The sequence below is a fragment of the Cyanistes caeruleus genome, unplaced genomic scaffold, assembly GCF_971803275.1.
Source record: "Cyanistes caeruleus unplaced genomic scaffold, bCyaCae1.hap1.1 HAP1_SCAFFOLD_99, whole genome shotgun sequence".
NCBI classification, from domain to species: domain Eukaryota; kingdom Metazoa; phylum Chordata; class Aves; order Passeriformes; family Paridae; genus Cyanistes; species Cyanistes caeruleus.
The window spans coordinates 998,478-1,022,983 of record NW_028255901.1 but is presented as its reverse complement, the minus strand read 5'-3'; the positions used below and the strand labels follow the sequence as shown (position 1 = coordinate 1,022,983).

The following is a 24,506-nucleotide window of genomic DNA, read 5'->3' as shown; positions in this document are numbered from 1 at the left end:
GGGCTTCAGGAATGGCATTCCCCAATTTCCTGCTCCTGCTGAAACCGTGCTGCTGCTCACTTCCCTCCCACCTCCCATGGAAAGCACAAAAGACAAAGATCCCAGGCTGGGATAAGAACAATTTATTGAGAACAGCAACGACATAAGGCAAAAACAGGAACAGAAACAATTTTGGTAACAGAAAGGATAAGACAAACTATTCACAGGGAAAACTAAAACACCACCGACTGACTCTTCCTGGCCACGTATTTCCTCCTGCCAAGAAAGGACACCCTTCTACTCTGGTGAGAGAGAGAGAGTCCTTTTCCTGCCCCTGGCAATGACCTGAGATGGGATTGAATATAATGGACCATGATCACAGTCTCACATTCTTTGATCCCACATCATGACATTGCCATGGGCAGGAAAAGGTACAGGTGTCTTCCCAGCATGGATCCCAGGGAACATGGATCACCAGGTCTCTTCCCAACGTCGATCCTGCAAGGGCAGATGAAGCTGGACCAGTGAACAAAGTTCTTCCTGTATTTTGAGGCACTTGCAGGGCTTCCCTTACCGGTGCCTCCGTTGGTGTCTGCCAAAGTTAGACCTGTCTGAGAAGCTCTTCCCACACTGGGTACACTTGTAAGGCCTCTCCCCAGTGTGGATATGTTTGTGGGTATTGAGGTTGGATCTGTGGATGAAGCTCTTCCCACATTCCCCACACTTGTAGGGCCTCTCCCCAGTGTGGATGCGCCGGTGGGTGATGAGGGTGGAGTTCTGCTTGAAGCCCTCCCCACAGTCAGGGCAGCGGAAGGGCCTCTCATCCGTGTGAATCCGCTGGTGCTGGACAAGATTGGAGCTGCTGTGAAACCTCTTCCCACACTCGGGACACTCGTAGGGCCTCTCCCCAGTGTGGATGCGCTGGTGGATGACAAGTTGGGACTTGAAACTGAAGCCCTTCCCACATTCCCCACACTCGTAGGCCCATTCCCCAGTGTGGATCATCTGGTGGCGGATCAGGCTGTTGCTGTGGCTGAAGCTTTTCCCACACTCCAAGCACTTGTAGCGCTTCTCCCCATCCTGAAGCTGCTCATGGACCACCAGCTCAGAGCCCCGGCTGGATCTCCGGCCGCCTTCCCGGCACAGGGTGGGTCTTTCCTCCTCAGAGCACCCTGGGATGGGTTTGGAGCCCCTTCTCCTGCGGGATCTCTGGGGATTTTCCTCCCTGTGGGATTCCTGCACTGTGGAGCTGCTCACAATGGCCTCTTTCACGAGGTTCTGCTGCGGGGATTTGTCCTCCCTGGTCTCCATCCTCAGCTCCTTGTCTGGGGGAGGAAGGACAAGGAGAGGATGGGATTTGCCTCCGTGCCAGAGGGAAGGGGAAGGAGATCCCCCCAGTGCGTCCCCGGCAGGACGGCGTCGGCAGCGGGGTTGTCCTGCAGCCGGGGGCCAGGCTGGGCTGGGAGATGGAGCAGGAGAGAGGGGGAAAGGGGCACTGACTTCCTCCTCACCTGCCTGGGTGTCCTGGGACATCTTCCTCTTCCTCACAGCCTCCTTCTCCATCCAGCCAAAGTTTGGGATTGGAAAATCCTGGTTTCGGAGAAAACAACACATGAGCACATGGACTCTGATGGTACTTCTTACCAAGTCCATATTTAGAAGTCATCAGGGCATCTGCGGTGCCTTGGTTTGAAAGGAAAGGTGTTTGCCAAGGAAGGCAGAAACCTCCATTTAAAATGATAAAAATGTAAACATCCCATCCCCTCCGAATTATTATAATCTTGAAATCAAAGTGCTCTCAGGTAATGATCTGGGAATAGGAACAATATTTTTTTTCTAAAGAAAGGAAAATTGAAATGCAGCAGTACAAAAAAAACCCAACAACAAATAAACAACCCACCAACAGAGTCAGAATAAAACCTGACACCCTGTTGGTTAGCATGCTGGTAGCAGTCTGATTAAATGGTGGCTGCAGTCCTCCTGGAGTGACTGATGTGGTTCTGTTGAAGCAATGATCCCATAGAAGATTGTAGCTTACCTCTGAAGTTCCGGTGCTGTAGATGGGTCTGGTCTCTCCTCTGAGAATCCAGTGGAGAAAGACTGCCTCTGGTGTTCTGATTCCCAGATTATATCCATGCAGGAATGCTTGGCTCCTCCCCCTGGGTGGAGCATCTCACAATGGGATGATGTCATTTTATCAGTCCTGCAGTGAGACTCAATGGCCCATTAACAGAAGATATCACCCTGGAGGAAGGATGGGTGGTGGAAGAGATAAAGAACACTGCCCCACCTGGTTTTAACAGCTGGCCCATTAACAGAAGATATCCCCCAGTTATGAGGGATGGGTCATGGAGAAGATAATGAAAACTGCTGTACCAGTTTTTAACAAATGGTGATAGAAAACATGCTTTTGGTTACATCTTGCATTGCAACCCAGGACATGGAGTCCATATGAACCCCCCAAAAACCAAGATGCAGCCCTGAAAATGCCTTCCATGAGTTCCTCGTCTCTGGTCTCACTCCTTTGGTGTTCAGGGGTTCCTCCCTGTCCCAGCTGCCGGGGGTCATACTTGTACTTTGGGTCCCCTGTCTGCTCGGTCCTTGAGCTCTTCAGGCTGCTGGGCGTGCCAGGAATCAAAAAAGTTCCCCGTTTCCATCTCCCCACGTAGGGATGCTGGCACCCCCCAGTATCCCTCCAAGGAGCATTTTCCACTCATCTTTGGGGTTCTTCATTCTCCAAACATCCCCCCCTAAAAAACACAACCCAAGAAGGATCCCCCGGGATATCTGGGCTGAGCTCTCCCTCCCCGGTCACCTGTGGGATGGGAGGTGATGATCCCACAGGTGAAGAGCTGTGAATTCAGGGAGTGCTTGACCTTGTGCTTCCTTCTCCTTTCCCTGATCCTCCTATGTCCCTCCTTCAGGCTAAAGAAGCTGCTCAAGGAGTCAGAAGCAAAACTCCAAGTCCCTTGGAGCTTCAATCAGCCCCACTGAGGGCAGGGACTGCCGAAGGCTCCCCAGGGACTGGTGAGAGCAGATCCTGGAGGCCAGGATTGCCGAGAGCCAAAGGCTCTGAGCAGGGAACTGCAATGCTGAGCAAGCCCTGGCTGGGTTGGAGGAAGCAGAAAGGCCAAGCCCTGAGCCCAGGCCTGGCCCAGCAGGGCCTGTCCCTCACGGGTGGCTCGGGGCTCTTTGTGGGGCAGTGGGATGTGAGGGGCAGCAAGGACAAATGCCATAAACCTGTGTGACACTCCAGATCCTTATGGAACCAAGGGGCCAGTGTGACGCCATGGGAAGTTGTGGAACCAAGGGGATCATTGTGGCTCTGTTTGACCCATGGAACCAAAGGACCAGTGGGACACTCCAGATCCTTGGCTCCAGGGGTCAGTGAGACACCGTGGGAAGTTGTGGAACCAAGGGGATCATTGTGGCTCTGTTTGGCCCATGGAACCACAGGGCCACTGGGACACTCTGGGGCCTTATGGAAACAAGAGGTCACTGTGAGCCTGCAGGGCTGTAACACCCCAGAACACTTCAATGCTGGTGGTAACCAAAGGTTCCTGTGCTTGAGTTTAGTGCACAGGAGAAACACCAACCAGATCTTCTCAACATGGACAGATGCAAAGAATATTCTTGGTAGGAAGGGACCCACAAGGACCATCAAGTCCAGCCCTTAAGCGAATGGCCCCACAAGGATCAAACCCACAACCTCGGTGATACTGGCACCATACTCTAACAACTGAGCTAAGAGGTCAAAATGACACAAAATTTAACTGGCAAAATATAGACAATCAAGGAACTTTGGCAAAGGGTTTAATACAAAATCCAGTTGAAGATAAAACTCTTACCACAGCATTAACTTTGCAAATTTAGCTAATTTAACCTGAAAACCATTAGCCCTTAAGATTTTGGGTAACATTAAGATATCCAAAAATATTTCAGGTACATAGGATAATAAGGAGAATAAAAAGAGACCAGAAACAACGTAAGATCTACAGAAAAACACTTCCAGAATGATCCCAGTCACTCCCACTACAATCTCAGTCACCCCCAGTATGAGCTGTTGCACCCAGTCACCCCCAGTATTGTTCCAGTCACACCCAGGCCCTCCCAGTATGATTCCAGTCATGGCCAAAGTGACTCCCTGTCACTCCCAGGATGGGCCCAGTTGCTCCCAGTCACCTCCAGCATGGTTCCAGTCCCAGCCAGCCCCTTTGCAGTCACTCCCAGTATGATCCCAGCTAGTTCCAGTAGGATCCCAGTATGACCCCAGCATGGGCACAGCTGCTTCCAGGATTATCCAGCATGGTTCCAGTTGTTCCCATTTACCTGCACTGTGGTTTCAGTCTCTCCCAGTATATCCTAGTTGCTCTTAATCACTCCGCAGGTGTTTCCAGCCTGATCCCAGTTGCTCCCAGCCACTCCCAGTCACCCTGAGTGCAGTCCCAGTTGCTGCCAGTATGGTCCCAGTATTGCCCAGCATGGCCCAACTGCTCCCACTGTGATCCCAGTAGGATGCCAGTTACCCTCAGGATGGTTCCAGTTGCTCCCTGTTCCTCCCAGTGTGATTCCAGTTGCACCCAGTTGGCCCCAGTATAGTTCCAGTTGCTCCCCAGATGATCCCAGCTGCTCCCATCATGGTCCCAGTCATGCCCAGCTGGAGTTGCCCCCAGTGTAGACCCTGTCACTCCCAGTTGTTCCCAGTTGTCCCCAGCATGGTTCCCATTGTTCCCAGTGTGTTCCCAGTCATCCCCAGTATGATCACAGACACTCCCAGTATATCCCAGCTGCTCTCAGCATGTCCATAGCCATTCCCAGACAGTCCTAGTAATCCCAGTTAGGTGCTTGTTATCCCAGTATGATCTCAGGCCCAGTATATCCCAGTCAAGCTGGGATCCACTCCCTGAATTCACAGCCCCCCCATCCATGGGATCAACACCCCCCTATCCCACAGGTGACGAGGGAGGGGGAGCTTGGCCCAGGTATCCTGGGTGGTTCCTGGGTTGGGTTTTTTGGGGGTGATTATTGGAGAATGAAGAATTCCAAAGCTGAGAAAAAAATGCCCTTTGGGGGGACATTTGGGGTTCCCAGTGGCAGCTTCCGGCAGAGGCAGCCTGGAGGAGCAGAGCCCTGTGTCCCCGAGGACCCCAAAGTGGGGATCCCAGAGAGGAGGAGCGCCATGATTTGTGGGACCCTCAATTAAATAGAGAGGGACAGGGTGTCTCCTTGGACCCAATGCACCCCCAACTAGGGAATAAGGGGAGCAGGGACCATGGGACCCAAAAAACCCCAAACATCCCTAAGTGGGGAGATGGAAATGGGGGGAACTTTTCAAATTCCTGGCACTCCCAGCAGCCTGAAGAGGTCTGGGACCGAGTAGATGGGGGATCGCCAGTACAAGCGTGACCCCCAGAAGCTGGGACAGGGGTGAAACTCTGAACACCAAAAGGGAGAGAACAGAAATGGGGAACTTCTGGTAAGCATTTTCAAGGCCAAATTTTAGTGGTGTACAATTTTTATGGACCCCATGTCCTGGGTTGCAATGCAAGATGTAACCAAAAGTATGTATTCTATCACCATCTGTTAAAAACTAGTGGAGCAGTTTTCTTTATCTCTTTCATCACCCATCCCTCATAACTGGGGGATGTCTTCTGTTAATGGGCCAGCTGTTAAAACCAGGTGGGGCAGTGTTCTTTATCTCTTCCACCACCCATCCTTCCTCCAGGGTGATATCTTCTGTTAATGGGCCATTGAGTCTCACTGCAGGACTGATAAAATGACATCATCCCATTGTGAGATGCTCCACCCAGGGGGAGGAGCCAAGCATTCCTGACTGGATATAATCTTGGAATCAGAGCACCACAGGCAGTCTTTCTGCACTGGATTCCCAGAGGAGAGACCAGACCCATCTTCAGCACGGGAACTTCAGAGGTAATGTACACAATTCTATGGGATCATTGCTTCATTGCTTACCTGAGATCACTTTGATATCAAGATTATAATAATTTGGAGAGGGTTGTTGCTTACATTTTTATCAATTTCAATGGGGGTTTCTGCTTTCCTTAGCAAACACCTTTCCTTTCAATCCAAGACACCCCAGATGCCCTGGAGACTTCTAGAGAGGGACTTGGACATAGGGACCTTCAAACTCAACGTGCTCATTCCTTGTTCTCTCCCGAACCAGGATTTCCCCATCCCAAACCTTGGCTGGATGGATGAGAAGGCTGCAAGGAAGAGGAAGATGCCTCAGGAATCCCAGGCAGGTGAGGAGGAAGTCACTGCCCCTTTCCCCCTCTCTCCTGCGTCCTGCTGGGGACGCATTGGAGGGATCTCCTTCCCCTTCCCTCTGGCACGGAGGCAAATCCCATCCTCTCCTTGTCCTTCCTCCCCCAGACAAGGAGCTAAGAATGGAGACCAGGGAGGACAAATCCCTGCGGCACAACCTCGTGCGCAAGGCCGTTCTGAGCAGCTCTACAGTTCAGGAATCCAACAGGGAGAAAAATCCCCAGAGATCCCACAGGAGGAGGGGCTCCAAACCCAGCCCAGGGTGCTCTGAAAAGGAAAGACCCACCCTGTGCTGGGAAGGTGGCCGGAGGTCCAGCCAGGGCTCTGAGCTGGTGGTTCATGAGCAGCTTCAGGATGGGGAGAAGCGCTACAAGTGCTTGGAGTGTGGGAAGAGCTTCAGCCAGAGCAACAGCCTGATCTGCCACCAGATGATCCACACTGGGGAATGGGCCTACGAGTGTGGGGAATGTGGGAAGGGCTTCAGCTGTAGCTCCCACCTCATCATCCACCAGCGCATCCACACTGGGGAGAGGCCCTACGAGTGTCCTGAGTGTGGGAAGAGGTTTCAGACCAGCTCCACTCTTATCGTGCACCAGCGGATTCACACAGATGAGAGGCCCTTCCGCTGCCCCGACTGTGGGGAGGGCTTCAAGCAAAACTCCACCCTCACCATTCACCGGCGCATCCACACTGGGGAGAGGCCCTATGAGTGTGGGGAATGTGGGAAGAGGTTTCAGGCCAGCTCCACTCTGCTAAGGCACCAGCGGATTCACACGGATAAGAGGCCTTTCCACTGCTCTGATTGTGGGGAGGGCTTCAAGCAAAACTCCACCCTCGTCAGGCACCGGCGCATCCACACTGGGGAGAGGCCCTATGAGTGTGGGGAATGTGGGAAGAGCTTCAGCCACAGATCCAACCTCATTACCCACAAACGTATCCACACTGGGGAGAGGCCCTATGAGTGTCCCCAGTGTGGGAAGAGCTTCACCCAGAGCTCTACCTTGAACCAACACCAACGGAGGCACCACTAAGGGAAACCCTGTGATTGCCCCAAAGTGCAGGAAGAACTTTGTTCACTGGTCCAGCTTCATCTGCCCTTGCAGGATCCACGTTGGGAAGAGACCTGTTGATCCATGTTCCCTGGGATCCATGCTGGGAAGACACCCGTACCTTTTCCTGCCCATGGCAATGTCATGATGTGGGATTAAAGAACATGAGGGTCTGGCCATGGCCCTGTCATTATATTTAATCCCATCTAAGGTTGTTGCTTGGGACAAGGAAAAAGACTTCCTCTCTCTCACCAGAGGAGAAAGGTGTCCTTTCCAGACAGCAGGAAATATGTGGCCAGAAAGAAACAATCAGTGGTGGTTTAGTTTTCCCTGTAAATAATTTGTCTTATCCCTTCTGTTATACAAATTGTTTCTGTTGCTGTTCATTTCTTATCTCATTGATGTTCCCAGTAAATTGTTCTTATCCCAGCATGGGATCTTTGCCTTTTGTGCTTTCCATGGGAGGTGGGAGGGAAGCGAGCAGCAGCGCGGTTTCAGCAGGAGCAGGAAATTGGGGAATGCCATTCCTGAAGCCTAGCTCGTGGAAACCGAGCATCCCAGCTGGTGCCAGGCCTGGTTGCCATGGCAGCAGCCTTGGGAGCGGGTCCCTGGCTGGGGGCTGCGGGAACCTCTTCCCTCTGGTGCCCAGGGCCAGGAGTGGAGGGAGCGGCTGGAGCTGAGGCGGGCAGGTTTAGGCTGGATGTGAGGAAAAGGTTTTTCCCGCGAGGCTGCTGGGGCACTGAACAGGCTCCCCAGGGAAGGCTCCCAGCTCCAGGGCTGGCTGAGCTCCAGCAGCGTTTGGCCAGCGCTGCCAGGCCCAGGCTGGGATTGTTGGGGTGTCCTGTGCAGGGCCAGCAGTTGGACTGGAGGATCCCCATGGCTCCCTCCCAACTCAGCCAATTCTGTGGCTCTGGGATCCCATGAGCCTGGGGATGGGACTGCAAATGGTTGCCATGGCAATGGACTCTGGCTCCAGGCCTGAGCTGGTGTCCATGGTAACCACCCCTGGCATGGGGTCTCCATGGAGCTGCCAAGGGACTGACCATAGCAACAGGGGCTGTGATGATTGTCATGGAAATAGAAAATGGCAAGAGCACCTGGTTATAGTTGCCATGGAATCAGACCATCGCTACATGGGGCTGGTGATGGTTGCCTACTACAGATCACATTTGTTACTGGCCCTCAGAGGAGCTCCATGGGGACATTCCAAGGTTCTCCAGGCTGTTCAAGAGCTGGAATGTCACAGGCAGAGACAGGGGCTCCACAGAGACCTCCCAGGGATTTCTGGGGATGCTGAAGAGCCGTGTGCTCAGACGCAGTCACAGCAATTCCATGGTGACATCCCAGGGGACCTTGGGCTGCAAAGGCACTGCTCTGCCACAGACACTCCCGGGGGATCCACGGTGACATCCCAGGAGTCCCCAGGCTGCCAAAGAGCCGGGATGTCACAGACACTCTCAGGGCTTCCTGTCATGGGCAGAGTGGGAGCTTCAGGCAAAAGCTTTATTTCTTTATTGGAGAAATTCCTGCTGAGTCATGAGGTGGAGAAATGACACTCAACAGCCACCAGGAATCCTCAAAACCCTCTAAGATGCCTAGACTTTTAAATTCCTTCTAAGAGAAGAGACTGGGGTGGCTGTCCACTCCAATCCCGGTCCCAGACTTTGTTTAAGTGTAAAAGACTGAACAGGTGGAATTGAACCATAATGCAATTTGTCCCACAGGATTAACAATGGCATACCATCCATCTTTTTTGGTGCCCATTGCCAAAATTGGTACTCTCCCTTAAACATTTCCTGTATCCAAGGGTATCTCCCAAAAAAAACCAGCTAGCTCGGGCTGGCCTTGGCCTCTGGTGGTCACCTCGCATCAGCCCCTGTGAGGCTCTGTTCCTTCCTATGGAAAAGCTCCAGCCTTCTTGTCCTGGGACCATTTAGAATTTGGCATCCCAAATTCCATAGATCTAAGAATTGCTCCAAGACAAAAGCAGCCAGGACAGAGGGGTTAGGTTGGCCTTGTCCTCTTGTGATTTTCTTAGACTATAAGCAGTCTGTTTTCATTTGAAAACCCCTTGGAGAATGCCCAGAGATCTCCCAAGGTGGGGTTTTGAGGCCTCAGGCACATGACCACTCTATAGGGACAAAGGAGCTCTGTGCTCCATGGGGTGGAGACTGAGGACAGCGGAGGAGAGCCATGAGAGTGTTTAAGGAGCAGTTTCAGAGACTGTGGATCTTTTTGACATAGTGGAAAACAGCCAGAGAAAGAAAGAATTGATGCCAAGTGCAGCTGGGGAGGCCCAGAGTGGACACCAGGAGAAAGGAATTTGTGTCCCAGGACAGGGCTGTGGTGCAACACATCCCCCAGAAGGAGTCTGGAGCAGCCCAAGGCTTTGTGTGGCCAGGCAGAGTCAGGCAGGACGCAGAGCTGTCAGCAAAGGAAAGGGCCAGCGAGATGGGGCAGCCGGGGGATGACGACAACCTGCAGGGACAGAGGCACAGGGCATGGACACCACAGGGCAGCCTGGGCTGGAGAGGGCACAGGGATGGGCAGCAGCTGCAGAGCCCTGCCAGAGGCAACTTGTGCAGCCCTTTGGCCATGGCTGCTGGCCCTGGGCCTGAGGCCAGCAGGGGACAAGTGACCCTGGCAGCCCTGGGGCCTCATTGCCTCCTTGTCCCTGCTCAGCAGCCTGGCAGGGGCCGCCCCATGGTGCTGCCCTTGGCATTGCACATCCCCACATGCCAGTGGCCCGGGAAGAGCCCTGAGCAATGAGGGAGGGACAGCATCTGCCTTGCCAGGGGCTGGGGCTCAGCCCTTGGCCCTTGCCATTCCTGAAACACATCCAGCTTTGCTCAGCACCACAGACACCTTTCCCTTGCTTGTCCCCAGCTGCCATCAGGGCCTCCAGTCTTCTGCTCTGCCTGGAACCTGGGGACGCTTTCTCACTCGTGTCTCTCATTTCAACTACAAGAAACTTCAGTGTTTCCATCTGACTTGGAGCTCTTGAGGAGTTTCTGGAGCACACTCTGAGGGACTGAGTGTGATGCAAAGAGCCCCAAAGGCTCAAGAGGGTGATGAAAGTGCTGGTGCTGTGTCTGTGCTGCTGAGCTGGGCCGGGCTCCTGGCCCAGAGGCAGCTCCTGGCAAGGGCAGCGCTGCAGAGAGACAGCTCTGGCCAGGAGCAGCTCCTGAGCACAGCCCAGCAGGGCTGGGGCCCTGCCAGGGCAGCTCAGGGACACAGAGAGCAGGCCCAGACAGAGGTGCCAGGGGCTCAGCACTGGCAGGGGCTGTGGGATGTGCCAGAGGGGGCTGTGTCCCAGCAGCACCTCTGTGGCTGTGTCCTGGAGGCCCAGAGCAGCTGTGATGTCAGAAAGGGGCTGTGTGACAGCTCTGAGTGGGTTGTGTGAGGTCACAGATGGGGCTGTGACATCCCAGAGTTTGTTGTGTGAGGTCAAAGAGCAGCTATGGCATCATAGAGGGGATTGTGTGACATCACAGAGAAGGCTGTGACATCATAGCATGGCTGTATGACATCATAGACCTGGTTGTGAGGTCAAAGTATGTGCTGTGACATTACAGGGTATCTGTATGACATCACAGAGATGGTTGTGTGACATCACTGATGGGGTTATGACGTCACAGAGCTTACTGTGTCATCATAAAGGATGGTGTGAGGCCATTGAGCAGAGACAGACATCACAGAGGGTGACATCACAGACCAGGATGTGACATCACAGAACAAACTGTGACATCACAGGTTGAATTTTTTACATCATAGTCTTCTGTGACATCACAATGCAGCTCTATGACAACACATGACAACATCCCAGAGTTCATTCACTTAACAGAGCACAAACTTAACAGGACTTCAGTTATACCTTAACCTTAACTGAAACCTCAAATGTCACAATTTAGCAAAACAACAGCATTTACTGTATTTAACCCAACTTACAACCTATGACTTATCAAATTAGCAGAGGAATAATACTAAACAGTATTTTAATTAGCTCATAATTTGTATTAAACATAACAATGGAGCAAAAGAAGAACACTAGGCAGCATTGAACTTTGCTTATACCATGTGACTGAACCTTCCTCACAGGCCTGCCTGACTCAGATCTCCAAGGCACTCCAACCCCTCCCAGAGCAGCATTTCTGCCACATTTGCCAGGGCACAGCACTGGTGTGTGCACATAGACACAAAGAGGCAGTGCAAGGCAGCTGTGAGAAATTCCCCTGCAGGGCAGGGAAATGCTCCCTGCGGATGCTTTGGCATCTCCCCAGCGGGCCAAGGGCTGAGCCTGGAGGAGTGGGGGGATCGGCCCAGGCTCCGTCCTTGTTCGGGGATGCCCCGAGTGCAGCAAACGGGAGAGTTCCCGGCTCACAGAGGCCCCACTCCGAGGGAGGTGGCTGGCCCAGGAGAGCTGCAAGGGGCTCCTTTTGGAGCGCTGTTTGTAGGGCCCCAAGAGAGGGGCTTCAGGCACAGCAATGTTTCATCCTGGCCGCACTTGGCATCAACAGCTTTCTTTGCAAGGCTGAGAACAGGGATGTTGTGCCACGCAGGGAACAGGAACAGTTCCCAGGGCTGCTCCTGAAGCAAGCAGGAGCTGCTTGGGCAGCAGCAGTGCCTGGGAGCAGACAGTGTTTCTGATGAGCTGCAGAGGAGCTGAGCCCAGGGGCTGTTGGCCAAGGCCCAGGCCCAAGGAGCATTTCTCAGCTGGCAGGGCGGCCTGAGAAGGGGAGGGGGGAATGCACCAGCACAGGGCCCCATGGAACCAAGGGACCATTGTGACACTGTGGAGCACCATGAAATAAACAAAGCATTGTGACACTGAGGGGCCACATGGAACCAGTGAGACCATTGTGGTCCCCACAGAACCAAGAGGACCATTGGGATCCTGTGGGGCCTCGTGAAACCAAGAGGCCTTTGTGACACTGCAGGGCTGCATGGAACCAAAGGTCCAGGGTGACACCGTGGAGCCAGAGGAGATCTTTGTGACACTGCAAACCGCCAAGGTCCATTGTGACATTTCAGGCCTCATGGAACAGAGGAGTCACGTGACATTGAGGGGCCTGTGGAACCACAGAGACCATTGTGACACTGCAAGGCCTCATGGAATCGCTGGGATCATTGTGACACTGCAAGGCCTCATGGAATCGCTGGGACCATTGTGACACTGCAGGGCCTGATGGATCCTGAGGCCATTGTGACACTGTGGTACTCCATGGAATCAAGAGTCCACTGTGACACTGCAGGTCTTCTTATAATCAGTGCTCCACTCTGACACTGCTGGATCCCATGGAATCACAGCACCATTGTGACACTGAAGGGCCCCATGGAAGTAAGGGTCCATTGTGACTCTATGGGGCCCCATTAAAATCAAGGGAACACAGAACAGGTCTGGCTGGTTTGGCCTCCCAGGGGCCTCCTGACTGGTCCAACTGACCTTGACATGTTGAGGGTCTCTTCTCATCTGCTACTGAAACACTGGGGAAGGCACTGTGAGTTCCTTCCTATGGGAAAGAACTGTCCTGCTTCTCCAGGCATCCATGGCCAAAATTTGGATTCCACCTCCAATATTCCCTACATCCAAAGCCTGCTCCCAGATGAAGTCTGCCATCACTGACAAATTGGGCTGGCCTTGGCCTGCTGATGTCCAGCTCTCACCTGCCTTCCAAACCCTGGGGCTCTGTGCTTTCCTTCCTATGGAAAAATATTGTCCATCTCAGCCAGGTGCCCATGACCAAAATTGGAATTCCACCTCCAGCTTTGCCTATTGTGAGAGACTGGAGGAGATTGTTGGCTCGAAACAATTTGTATTTCAAAGGGGAGGAAGGAGCAGGTCCAGCCTTGCCCTGCCCTGTAACCCCAGCACTGCACTGCCCTGGAACCCCAATCCCCCCAGAGCCTCTATCCCAGCCCAGCAGTGTCTGCCAGTCCCTGGCACACCAAAGGCAATGCTCCTCACCCACCTCTGGAGCCCCCAGACCAGCTCCTGAGTGACCAAATGATGGGAAATCCCACCTGGGGAATGGGCCCAGGAAGACCAAGGGGATCTTAAGGCTGACTACAAGGCAAACACACATCTTGAGCCTACCTCCTCTTGGGATTTCTATCTGAACATTGCTGGAATCCAGGAGTTGGTATCTCTGTGTGTGTTTCTCTAAGGCTTTTTTGTCTTTCTTTCATTTTGTGTTTGCTATTTCTGTCCTCTTGCAAACTTTGAGAAACTTAAAATGAACAGGCTTAGAGTTTGTGGAGTTGAATGGGCCAAGTTAATGCTTTGAGAAGTTTTTTGTTTATTGACTGTCATTTGTCAAACCATTTGTCAAAGTTTCTCTGATTTTCTATAGTTGCCAGTAAAGGCTGTTTTGTTATTTTGAGCTCCTCAGAATCTCTTGCTGGTATTTCTCCAGTGCATCCAACTCAGAAGACACAAAAAATTGTAATTCCTTTTAAATGTCTGCTTGAGAAAGTTGTCTGGGGGACGAGGGTACTGCTTGGTGGCAGCCCTGCATTTCCCTCCTCTGGTCTTGGTCTCCACACAGCCATGGAGGCTCTTTGGGCTCTGGACTTTTCCTGCAGCCACCAAGAGAGGCTTAGCCCTGCCTTTGGCACAGCCAGCCCTGGCCAGCACAGGCCATGCACAGCAATTCCTTTTCTGTGCCTGGCCTTGCTGCCAGCCCTGGCAGCGGCTCCGTGGCCCCTTTGTGCCCCGCTGGCCCAGCCATGGTGCCCCAGCCCCTGTGCAGACCCAGCCCAGGGCAGGAGCACTGCAGGTGGGCACGGCCCCTGTGCCGTGGTGCCCACAGCAGCCCTGGGGCTCTGTGCCCCATGGCCTCCCTGCTGGGCAGCCTCTCCCTGCTCCTGCAGAGCCTGTGGCACCTGTGGGCCTGCACACACAGCCCTACCCGGGCTCTGCCGGGCTCTGGGCCAGCACAGAGGCTGGGCAGGGCTGGCCATGGCCAGCAACAGGCCCTGAGCCCACAGGAGGATGGAGCTGGGCCACGGCCAAACTCAGCACAAGCCAAACCTGGGGTCAGCAGCCAGGGCTGCCAACACCTGGGGACAGAGCCTGGTGGTGACAAATGTCCTGGGTCCCCTCCCTGCTCTGCTCATGCCACCAAGGACACAGAGCAGCCTCCTCTCTCAGCCACTTGCCTATTTTCAATCCCTTGCCCTGCAGGCGCTGTCCCTGCCCCACAAGGCCTGGGCTGAGTCCTGCCCCTGCACCCTCACACAGGCTGAGATGGACACTGCTGGTTTCTCTGGCAGGCTCTCTGAGCCCAGCCCAGCTCCCTCCAAGCTGTCCCAGCTGCCCTGAGCTCTCAGCAGCACCCAGGGCCTCTCCCCAGCACAGCGCAGCCGGCTCTGGCCCCACAGCTCTGCTCAGGGCCGGCTGCTCTGGGCGCTGCCCCACGGCCTCAGCCCCTCTGCAGGGCACAGCAGCAGCTGCAGCTCAGAGAAGCCTCAGCCCCAGCCATGGGGGAAGGTGCTTGGCCAAGGGAAAAGGAGGCTCCCTGGGTGCCCTGCTCCCCTCTCCCTGAGGTGCCGAGAGCTCTGCAGCCCCTCCTGCCATCCCATCTGCCCAGGACAGCACAAGTGCCCCGGTCTTGGGGCTCTCAGGAGCTGCTCCTGCTCCAGGCCCAGGGCCCATCCCAAAGCTGGGATAGCCAGAAAGCTGTGCCCATTTCTGTTCATTCCTGTTCTAAGGAGGACGGATCCTCAGCCACCTGGAGAATGCTAATGAATTTTGCTACTCCAGAGGCCACCTCTTCCTTGGGCTCATGGAACCAAGAGGCCCCTGTGACACTGCAGGGCCTTGTGGAACCATGCAGAGCATTGTGACAGAGCAGGACCTCGTGTCATGATGGGGCCCTTGGGACACTGCAGGGCCCCATGGAACCAAGGGGCCAGTGTTGCTCCTCAGGGACTCATGGAATGAAGGAAACATGTTTGAAACTGTGGTGCCCTTGGGACCAAGAAGCCATGGTGACACTGTGGAACCAAGGAGAGCATTGCTACACTGTGAGACCTCATGGAACCAAGGATCCACTGAGACACTGCAGGGCCTTGGGGAACCAAGGATCCATTGTGACACTGTGGGGCCCAAGGATCCAAGGGACTTTGTGATGCCAAGGGGTTCCATGGAACCAAAGGGACACTGTGACCCTGGGAGGCCTCATGGAATCCTGGAGACCATTGTGACACTCTAGGGCCCCATGGAACTGTGGTGACACCAGGTTGGCTGGGAGTGTTGATGTGCTGCAGGGTAGGAGGGCTCTGCACAGGGAGCTGGACAGGCTGGATCCAGGGCCCAAACCCAACAAGGTGAGGTTTAACAAGTCCAAGTGTCCGGTCCTGCATTTTGTCCACAACAACCCCTGCAGTGCTACAGGCTGGGGACAGAGTGGCTGGACAGCAGCCAGGCAGAAAGGGAGCTGGGGCACTGATGGACAGCAGGCTGGGCATGAGCCAGCAGTGTGCCCAGGTGGCCAAGGAGGCCAATGGCTCCTGGCCTGGATCAGGAACAGTGTGGCCAGCAAGATCAGGGCAATGATTCTTCCCCTGTGCTCAGCACTGGTTGGGCTGCTCACGGGGGTTTTCTGTGCTGAGCTTTGGCCTGGCCGTGTTCTTGAGAGAGCCTGGGCAAGGAGCCTGGAGCCCCCAGGCCCTGCCCTGAGGCGTCAGCGCTGCCCCAGCAGTGCCCATGGCCTGTCCCTGCTGCAGCCCCGGCACTGCCACCCCCAGGGCTGTGCCCGGCCCCGAGAGCGCTCAGGCCCTGCAGCAACACCAGGGCCAGGAGGGCAGCGGGGCAGTGGCACGGGAGCAGCACTGGCAACACCAAGTGCTGCTGCTCCTGGGCACAGCTGCTGTGCCAGCACTGATCTGCCCCAGCTCTGCACACAGACACTGCTGCTGCAGCTCCAGAGAAGGGAACAAAAGGGAAAAAAGTTTTCTCTGGAGAAAACTTTGCTGGGAGATCCTTTAGTTCCTTTACAGGAACTTTACACCAAGAGCATAGCTCCTCATTGACACAGTCTGTAGCCCTAGGGAAGGTAGAGAGAATCAAAATGAGAAATGGCACAAATAATGATATTTTGTTGTGGACAATATAAAGGAAGTAAAAACAAGGAAAACAAGGAAAAGAACTTCCAAAGTGAAATTTTCCAAGATGACTTTTATTAAAAGTGATTTGCAGAAATTGGCCAGCAGTTTAATGTTTCTGAAACCATCCAGTCATCAGTGTCCACACTGCAGCCTTGAGCTCCTGGTTCCTCAGGCTGTAGATGAGGGGGTTCAGGGCTGGAGGCACCACTGAGTACAGAACTGACACAGCCAGATCCAGGGATGGGGAGGAGATGGAGGGGGGCTTCAGGTAGGCAAATATGGCAGTGCTGAGGAACAGGGAGAGCACAGCCAGGTGAGGGAGGCAGGTGGAAAAGGCTTTGTGTCGTCCCTGCTCAGAGGGGATCCTCAGCACAGCCCTGAAGATCTGCACATAGGAGAAAACAATGAACACAAAACAGACAAATACCAAACAGACACTGACTGCAATGAGCCCAAGTTCCCTGAGGTTTGAATGTGAACAGGACAGTTTGAGGATCTGTGGGATTTCACAGAAAAACTGCCCCAGGGCATTGCCATGGCACAGGGGCAGGGAAAATGTATTGGCCGTGTGCAGCAGTGAATAGAGAAAGGCACTGGCCCAGGCAGCTGCTGCCATGTGGGCACAAGCTCTGCTGCCCAGGAGGGTCCCGTAGTTCAGGGGTTTGCAGATGGACACGTAGCGGTCGTAACACATGATGGTCAGCAGGGAAAGCTCTGCTGAGATGAAGAACAGAAAGAAAAATACTTGTGCAACACATCCTGTGTAGGAGATGTGCCTGGTGTCCCAGAGGGAATTGTGCATGGCTTTGGGCACAGTGGTGCAGATGGAGCCCAGGTCAGTGAGGGCCAGGTTGAGCAGGAAGAAGAACATGGGGCTGTGCAGGTGGTGGCTGCAGGCTACGGCGCTGATGATGAGGCCGTTGCCCAGGAGGGCAGCCAGGGAGATGCCCAGGAAGAGGCAGAAGTGCAGGAGCTGCAGCTGCCGCGTGTCTGCCCATGCCAGCAGGAGGAAGTGGCTGATGGAGCTGCTGTTGGACATTTGCTGTGGCTGCACATGGGGACCTGTTCATGGACAAAGGACAGTGGCAATTCAGGAGAGGCTGCTTTGAGCCAAACATGGGCCATTCCTTGTAGATTGTCCTGCTGGGACTCACCCACCCTTGTTCCAGCGCTGGGAAAACTTCACCCAGGTCCCTGCCTGAGCTCCAGCTGTGATGTCTGAGTGTGCCAGGAGCAGCCAGGCCCGTACCTGGGGGCTCTCCAGGAGCCATCCTTGCCCTGCTGCTTGGGTTTATGGCCATGTAACAGAGGGGAAAAGCTGGATATTCAGGATTTGTCAGGGGAATCACTCCTAATGCAGAAGGGCTTGTTGCCATCTTTATTCCCACTTCTAAAAGATATTGAGAGCAGGAAGAAATTTTAAATATTCTTTTCGTGCCCACAAATCATTCCTGGTTCTCTGAGGTCAGAAATCCCCAGCATTTCTGCTGCACTCAGAATTTCCCACTGAGAGATGTGAGAGGCAAAGGATTCCCTGTGGCTTAGGGAAGGTGAGGGGCTGGATGGGCTTGTTCCCAACTGCCCTGGGTTTGCACCTTTGGCTGGAATCAGAGCACAATCACACTCCTGTGTCACCCTGGCATAAACCAGGCCCTGCCCAGAGCAGAGGGATCCCTGAATGTCTCACCCTCTCTAAAGGTCTCTGGGCAAGGGCTCAGCACCTCCTCTGCCAAGGACACTCATGGCTCCCTTGGCAGAGCCAACAGCATTTCCTCAGCGGTGGCATCTCTGCCCTTCCCCGTGGGACATTCAGGGAACTCTGAGAGGCTCTGGCACAGATTTGCAGCCAGGAGGGCAGCTCAGAGCTTGGAAGGACACAGCAAGGAGATGCCCAGGTGTGCCCATGATGGGATCTCAGGGAGGGGGCTCAGCTCATTCCCCTTTGCCATGGACTGCTTTGCCCACAGCCCCACAGGTGACAGGGAAGCTGGGACACCCCATTCCCATGGACACACCTGCCTGGCAGCAATCCCAAGGGCAGGGCCTGACTCAGCTGCTGCAGATGCCAGAGCCTCCCTGAGAGCCCCAGATAACAATGACAATATCAGAGCAGTGCATTTAGGCTGTTTAGGAGGCTCCCAGCAGAGAGACTGAGCACCCAAACTTACAATTCTGGCATCTCTGTAAATGTTCAAACATTACTTTGATAATCCTGGTGTGTCCCTTTCAACTCAGAATGTTCTGTGATTCTGGGATTACAATTCCTCTTCTGCTTCTCTCATCTCCTTCGTTGTCTATAATCAAAAGAGAAAAAAACCCCAAACCTTTGCAACAGTGTTAGAACAGTAAAGTAAAAAACAGACCTTTATTGGAAACTTCCATGTATCCCAGTGGGGATGGGGTGCACCCGACCCCTTATTTCAACAATTTATTAAGATTGATTAATTAGGATATTTAACAGAAACATTCAATAGGAGATTCAGCTGCCCCAGTTACACACCCCAGGGTCAACCCATTGGAGTAGGTCCAAGGGTTTCTATGCCCCACTTTTTGTTATGACTGCTCACATTCTGGTTACAAAACAAAATGTTCTTCTTGTAGCTCCTCTCCCTGATGATAAGACAATACAGTATTTCAGAAATCTATTTAGAAGATCAGATTATTGTTCTACAATCTAAGAGTAAGGCTAGGAAGCATATTAGTTATTAGTTAGAGTTAATTAAGGATAATAGTTGTCCTTAATTATAATATAAATGTAATATAATATAATATAATATAGTATAATATAATATAATATAATATAATATAATAGTATAGTATAGTATACTATACTATACTATACTATACTATACTATACTATACTATAGAATAATAGTTTAATAGAGTTAATTAAGAATTAAAATTTTATAATTACATAGTAATAGTTTACAGATCTAAAAATATATTAAAAATGCATAAAAAGCAAAAAACGTTTTGCTATCATCTCAACTTTCCCACCCTGCTTAAAGAGAGAAATTGAACACAGTCTCAGGAAAGCTCCTGATCTTTACAGCAATCCCAGTCTCACCTTCTTTTGGGAAGTGTCCTCTGGAGCTGTGTCCAGGCAGGTCTGGAGCTGGGAGCAGCCCTGCCCCACACAGCCCCTCTCAGCAGCAGCCCCTGCCCTGCTCAGGGTGGCTCCTTCCCCCCACAGCTTCTCCCCAGCGCTGGGAGCAGCTCCCCGGGCCGGCTGAGAGCTGTCCCTGGCAGGCAGCAGAGTCCCTGCCCCAGCACAGCGCCCTGGGCTGCAGGACCCTGCTCTGCAGGACAGCCCTGGGCACCCCTGGCTGCCCTGCACAAGGGACAGGCAGAGAATGTACTCACAGAGTCTGTAGGCACTGGCATGTTCCAGCTTGAGGAGATGCCTCCAGGAGCTGCAGCTGCATTGTCCTGCAGCCAGAGGCTTCCTGTGCCAAGGGCTGGCAGGGATTCTGCCCCAGGCACTTCTCAGCACCTTCCCAGCCCTGACTGATTGAAGCTCTCTGTGCCTCTGGGCTGTGCCCGGGGTGGCTGCAGGCAGTGCCCCAGCCCTGCTGGGCTGGCAGAAGAGCTGCTCAGCAAGAGAAATGTGCTTTTGAAGCTCTTCTTGGTTTCCAGCAGCTGCCTCTGTGCCAGGAGCCCGGCCCAGCTCAGCAGCACAGACACAGCAGCAGGACTTTAATGAGCCTCTTGGGGCTTTGTGCTGAGGCCCTGAACATCAGTCCCTGACAGGGAGGGGAAGAAAGCTCTCAAGAACTCCAAGTTAGAATCCAACTCCAAAGTTTCTTTCACTTTTAATGGGTCCCACTGAGGGACGTGACTGAGAAAGTGTCCCCAGGCCCCAGGCAGAGCAGAGAACTGGAGGCACTGATGACAGCTGGGGACAAAGAGAAGCCAAGGCTTGGTGCCCTGGGCCACAGCAGCCAATGCTGTGCCAGCAAGGGCTGTGAGGAGACACCTTGTCCTGAGGCCCTGGGGCCTCCTGGCACAGCCCCAGCAAGGCTGGCCACTGTCACCCCCTTGGCCTGCCCTCAGCATCCCCCCTAGCCCACATGCCAGTGGCCTCAGGGATCTGCTGGAAGGAGTCCCTGGGGAGCCTTGCTCAGGAATGGCCCTGGGGGCTCCTTCATGCTCCCAGGGACTGCAGCTTTTTCAAAGGACTTTGGCTTTTGCTTTGGAGTCTCTGAGAGCTTTGTGCAATCCTGGCCTCCAATTATCTGCTGTAATTAGTCCCTTGAGAGCCTTTGTCAGTAACAACACTCAGTGGGGCTCATTAATGCTTCAAGGCACTTCAGGTTCTTAAGGTACTTTCCTTTTTCCTTCCCACCCTGAGTCTCTGAGAAGTTTGTGCAATCCTGGCCCCAATTATCTGCTTTAACGAGTCCCTTGGGAGCTTTGCATTGACACTCAGTGGGGCTCATCAATACTTTGAGATACTCAGGGCTTTTTCAGCTACTTTGGATTTTCCTTTCCACACTGAGTCTCTGGGAGGTTTTTGTGCAATCCTGGCCTCCAGTTCTCTCCTCCAAGGAGTCCATGAGGAGCCTGTGTTGGGGATGGACCTCAGTGGCACCCATTAATGCCTGGAGACACTTTGGGTGTTTCCTCTGACTTGGACTCCTGGAAAGGTTTGTACAATCTCCTCTCAGGCCCTGAGGTTCAAGGGCTCAGCTCCAAATGCACCACAGGGCTCATTAGGATCAAGCAAGTCCTAACAAACCATGGCTGTGCCTTGATTTCCCTCTGGTCTGCTGCAATTCTTAGGAAAGTTTCCTACAACAGTTATGGAGAAATAGTTCAAAGAGCTTCTAGGAAATATGTATTCCTATTTTAAAGGTGTCTTTTTTTCCTGTTCTCTTTAGAGCAGAGGTGACTGCAGCATTCAGTGATGGATATTGATCCAGGGTCTCTCCTAAGGAGGTGTGGCCAGGTCAGAGAAGCTGTGCCTTGAGGTCTGACCCAGTGGGGACAACCTTGCTCCACATTCCCCAGTCCCATCCTGTCTCTCCTCACTCCCCTGGGACCTGCTTTGCTCACAGAACTGGCTGCACTCAGGCAAAGAGGGGTTTTCCTTCTTTGATTTTTGCAATCTAAAACTGCTGAGTTTCCCCATGGAAAACAGACACCCTCCTCAAGTGTGTGCCAAGCCCAAGGTGCCACCAAGGAGGTTCCCCTTCCCCAAGGCAGAGCCAGGCAAGGAATGTTTCAGACACACAGGGAGTTCTACAATAAACACAACCCCAGAGTTGGCTGAAGGCAGAATTAGAGCAGCTGCTGAAGGACAGACAAGCTTTGAACTCCTTGCAGCTGAAAGCACCAAGTGGGTTGTTGAGAGGTGTGTGAGTGAGGCAAGAGTGAGGGAAGGGAAATGCAGAGAGCCCTGGAAGTGTTTCTGTGCAGACAGGCTGCTGCAAGGGCAGGGTTGGACTTCTCTGGGGGGAACTGTGAGGGGGGGTCGGTGCGAAGAGACCTCCCCAGTGACCTCACAGTACACCCTGTGATGTCGCACAGCCACTTGTGATGTCACAGCCCACTTGCTGATGTCACACAACCTGCCCCTGGTTGTCACACCACCATTCTGTGATGTCACATCCTGCTCTGTGATGTCACACCGTCTCTTACATGTCACAAAACCACCTAGTGATATCACATGTCCTCCCGTAATGTCACACAGCCATGTTTGATTTCACAGTTCACTCGATGATCTCACAGTTGGCACTTTCATGTCATACAACCTGTCCTGAGATGTCACATGGCTTTTCTATGATGTCACTGCTCGCTCTAGGATTTCATATCACAACCATGTAGTGTCACAGCCTGGTCTGTGATGTCATGCAATCAATCAGTGATGGCACAGCCTGCTCTGTGGTGTCATATATCTAATGTCTAATGTCACAGTCCTCTCTGTGATGTCACAGCTGTTGCTGCTAAAGATCAATAGATCACACGGACACAGGTTGAGGTGTGGTGCAAGAAAGAGCAGAGTTTATTTTTCCTCCCAGGATTTATAGGCTTCTGAGCATGGCCAGGGATTGGATGGTCAGGATAACACTTTCCCCCTGCACTGGCCATGAGAGATGCTCATCACAAGACGTGTAACAGAAAGAATGTACACATATCTATGTTTACAGTTACTGTCCTGGGAAAGTCTTTAGAAAACTATGTTAGCAAGCTCAGAATCTGAGTTTTCAGGGTGACACACAGCCTTCTCTGTGATGTCACACAGTCCCCTCTAGACGCTGTAGCTGCTCAGTGACCTCACACAACAAACTCTGGGATGTCACAGCCCCATCTGTGACCTCACACAACCCACTCAGAGCTGTCACACAGCCCCTTTCTAACATCACAGCTGCTCTGGGGCTCCAGGACACAGCCACAGAGGTGCTGCTGGGACACAGCCCCCTCTGGCACATCCCACAGCCCCTGCCAGTGCTGAGCCCCTGGCACCTCTGTCTGGGCCTGCTCTCTGTGTCCCTGAGCTGCCCTGGCAGGGCCCCAGCCCTGCTGGGCTGTGCTCAGGAGCTGCTCCTGGCCAGAGCTGTCTCTCTGCAGCGCTGCCCTTGCCAGGAGCTGCCTCTGGGCCAGGAGCCCGGCCCAGCTCAGCAGCACAGACACAGCACCAGCACTTTCATCACCCTCTCGGGCCTTTGGGGCTCTTGGCATCACACTCAGTCCTTCAGAGTGTGCTCCAGAAACTCCTCAAGAGCTCCAAGTCAGAGGGAAACACTGAAGTTTCTTGTAGTTGAAATGAGAGACACGAGTGAGAAAGCGTCCCCAGGTTCCAGGCAGAGCAGAAGACTGGAGGCCCTGATGGCAGCTGGGGACAAGCAAGGGAAAGGTGTCTGTGGTGCTGAGCAAAGCTGGATGTGTTTCAGGAATGGCAAGGGCCAAGGGCTGAGCCCCAGCCCCTGGCAAGGCAGATGCTGTCCCTCCCTCATTGCTCAGGGCTCTTCCCGGGCCACTGGCATGTGGGGATGTGCAATGCCAAGGGCAGCACCATGGGGCGGCCCCTGCCAGGCTGCTGAGCAGGGACAAGGAGGCAATGAGGCCCCAGGGCTGCCAGGGTCACTTGTCCCCTGCTGGCCTCAGGCCCAGGGCCAGCAGCCATGGCCAAAGGGCTGCACAAGTTGCCTCTGGCAGGACCTTGCAGCTGCACAGCCCAGGGCCTTCAGCCTCTACCTGCTGCTTATGGGATGAGGCCTCCAAGCCCCATACTGGATTTTTAGGTCTTCTCCATGGTCTGTAAAAATGGAAACACTGGTCAAAGTTATTTTCTACCAAGTCTTGAATTGACAGGGATCAATATCATTAAGCTGAACAAGAATGGATTTGGATTTGTTAGAAGGAGGAAATATTTTACAATCAGAGTGGCACCAAACTGCAACTGCTTTTGCAGACAAATGGATGCCACATCCCAGAAATGCTCCATGAGCAGGAGCTCTGTGCAACCTGACACAGTGAAAGCCTCTCCCCTCCCCAAAGATGGAATTCCTGTTGTGTGGGTTCTCTGATGTGCTGGGTGCCCTCACAACCCTCCTGGCCAGAATGTCTGCTGAGGGCCAGCCAGGCTGCTGCAGTGGCACTGACCTCACAGCCATCACCATTGCAGCCATGTCCCCTGGGCCTGGCTCTCCCCTTTCCTCTGCCCCTGCCTTGTCTCTGCTGCCATGAAGAGTTGTTTCATTATTATCTTTTCCCCAAGGTGCTGGGGCCAATTGCTTCCCAGTCAGGCTCCTGGAGCAGCAGTGGCTTTTCAGAGCCCAGCCAGAAACGAGCCCTGAAGCAGCAGCTCTGCAGTGCTGGCCACCAGGCCGGGGTGCCAAGGGAGCCTTCTGGCCATGGCCTGGAAGCAGCTGCTGCTGCCAAGGTGCCTTTGGTGCCTCAGGCTGTCCCTGGCACAGCTCCCAGCACGGCACTCTGCACTTGTGCCCGAGCCCTTCCCTGGCTTGGGGCTGGCCTGGGGCTTTTCCTGCAGCGGGATCTGCCCTGGCCATGGCACAGGAAAGGCAGTTCCTGCTGGAGCAGGAGGCTGTGCCTGGAATGGGCTCAAACAACTCCAGCAAGGCC

At 53.6% G+C, this 24,506-nt stretch overlaps 2 protein-coding genes across 2 annotated transcripts; one reads left to right on the top strand and one right to left on the bottom strand.

Annotated features, from left to right (window-relative positions):
• The first annotated feature begins 6,190 nt into the window (after positions 1–6,190).
• Positions 6,191–7,295, top strand: LOC111945521 (uncharacterized). The gene is made up of 3 exons (XM_086873467.1): positions 6,191–6,242; positions 6,373–6,994; positions 7,163–7,295. Exons 1-3 carry the CDS (start codon positions 6,191–6,193, stop codon positions 7,293–7,295), a joined length of 807 nt encoding a protein of 268 aa, XP_086729593.1.
• A 9,232-nt stretch (positions 7,296–16,527) lies between these two features.
• On the bottom strand, positions 16,528–17,460 carry LOC147646433 (olfactory receptor 14J1-like). The gene has a single exon (XM_086873454.1). It carries the CDS (start codon positions 17,458–17,460, stop codon positions 16,528–16,530), a length of 933 nt encoding a protein of 310 aa, XP_086729580.1.
• Positions 17,461–24,506: the final 7,046 nt, after the last annotated feature.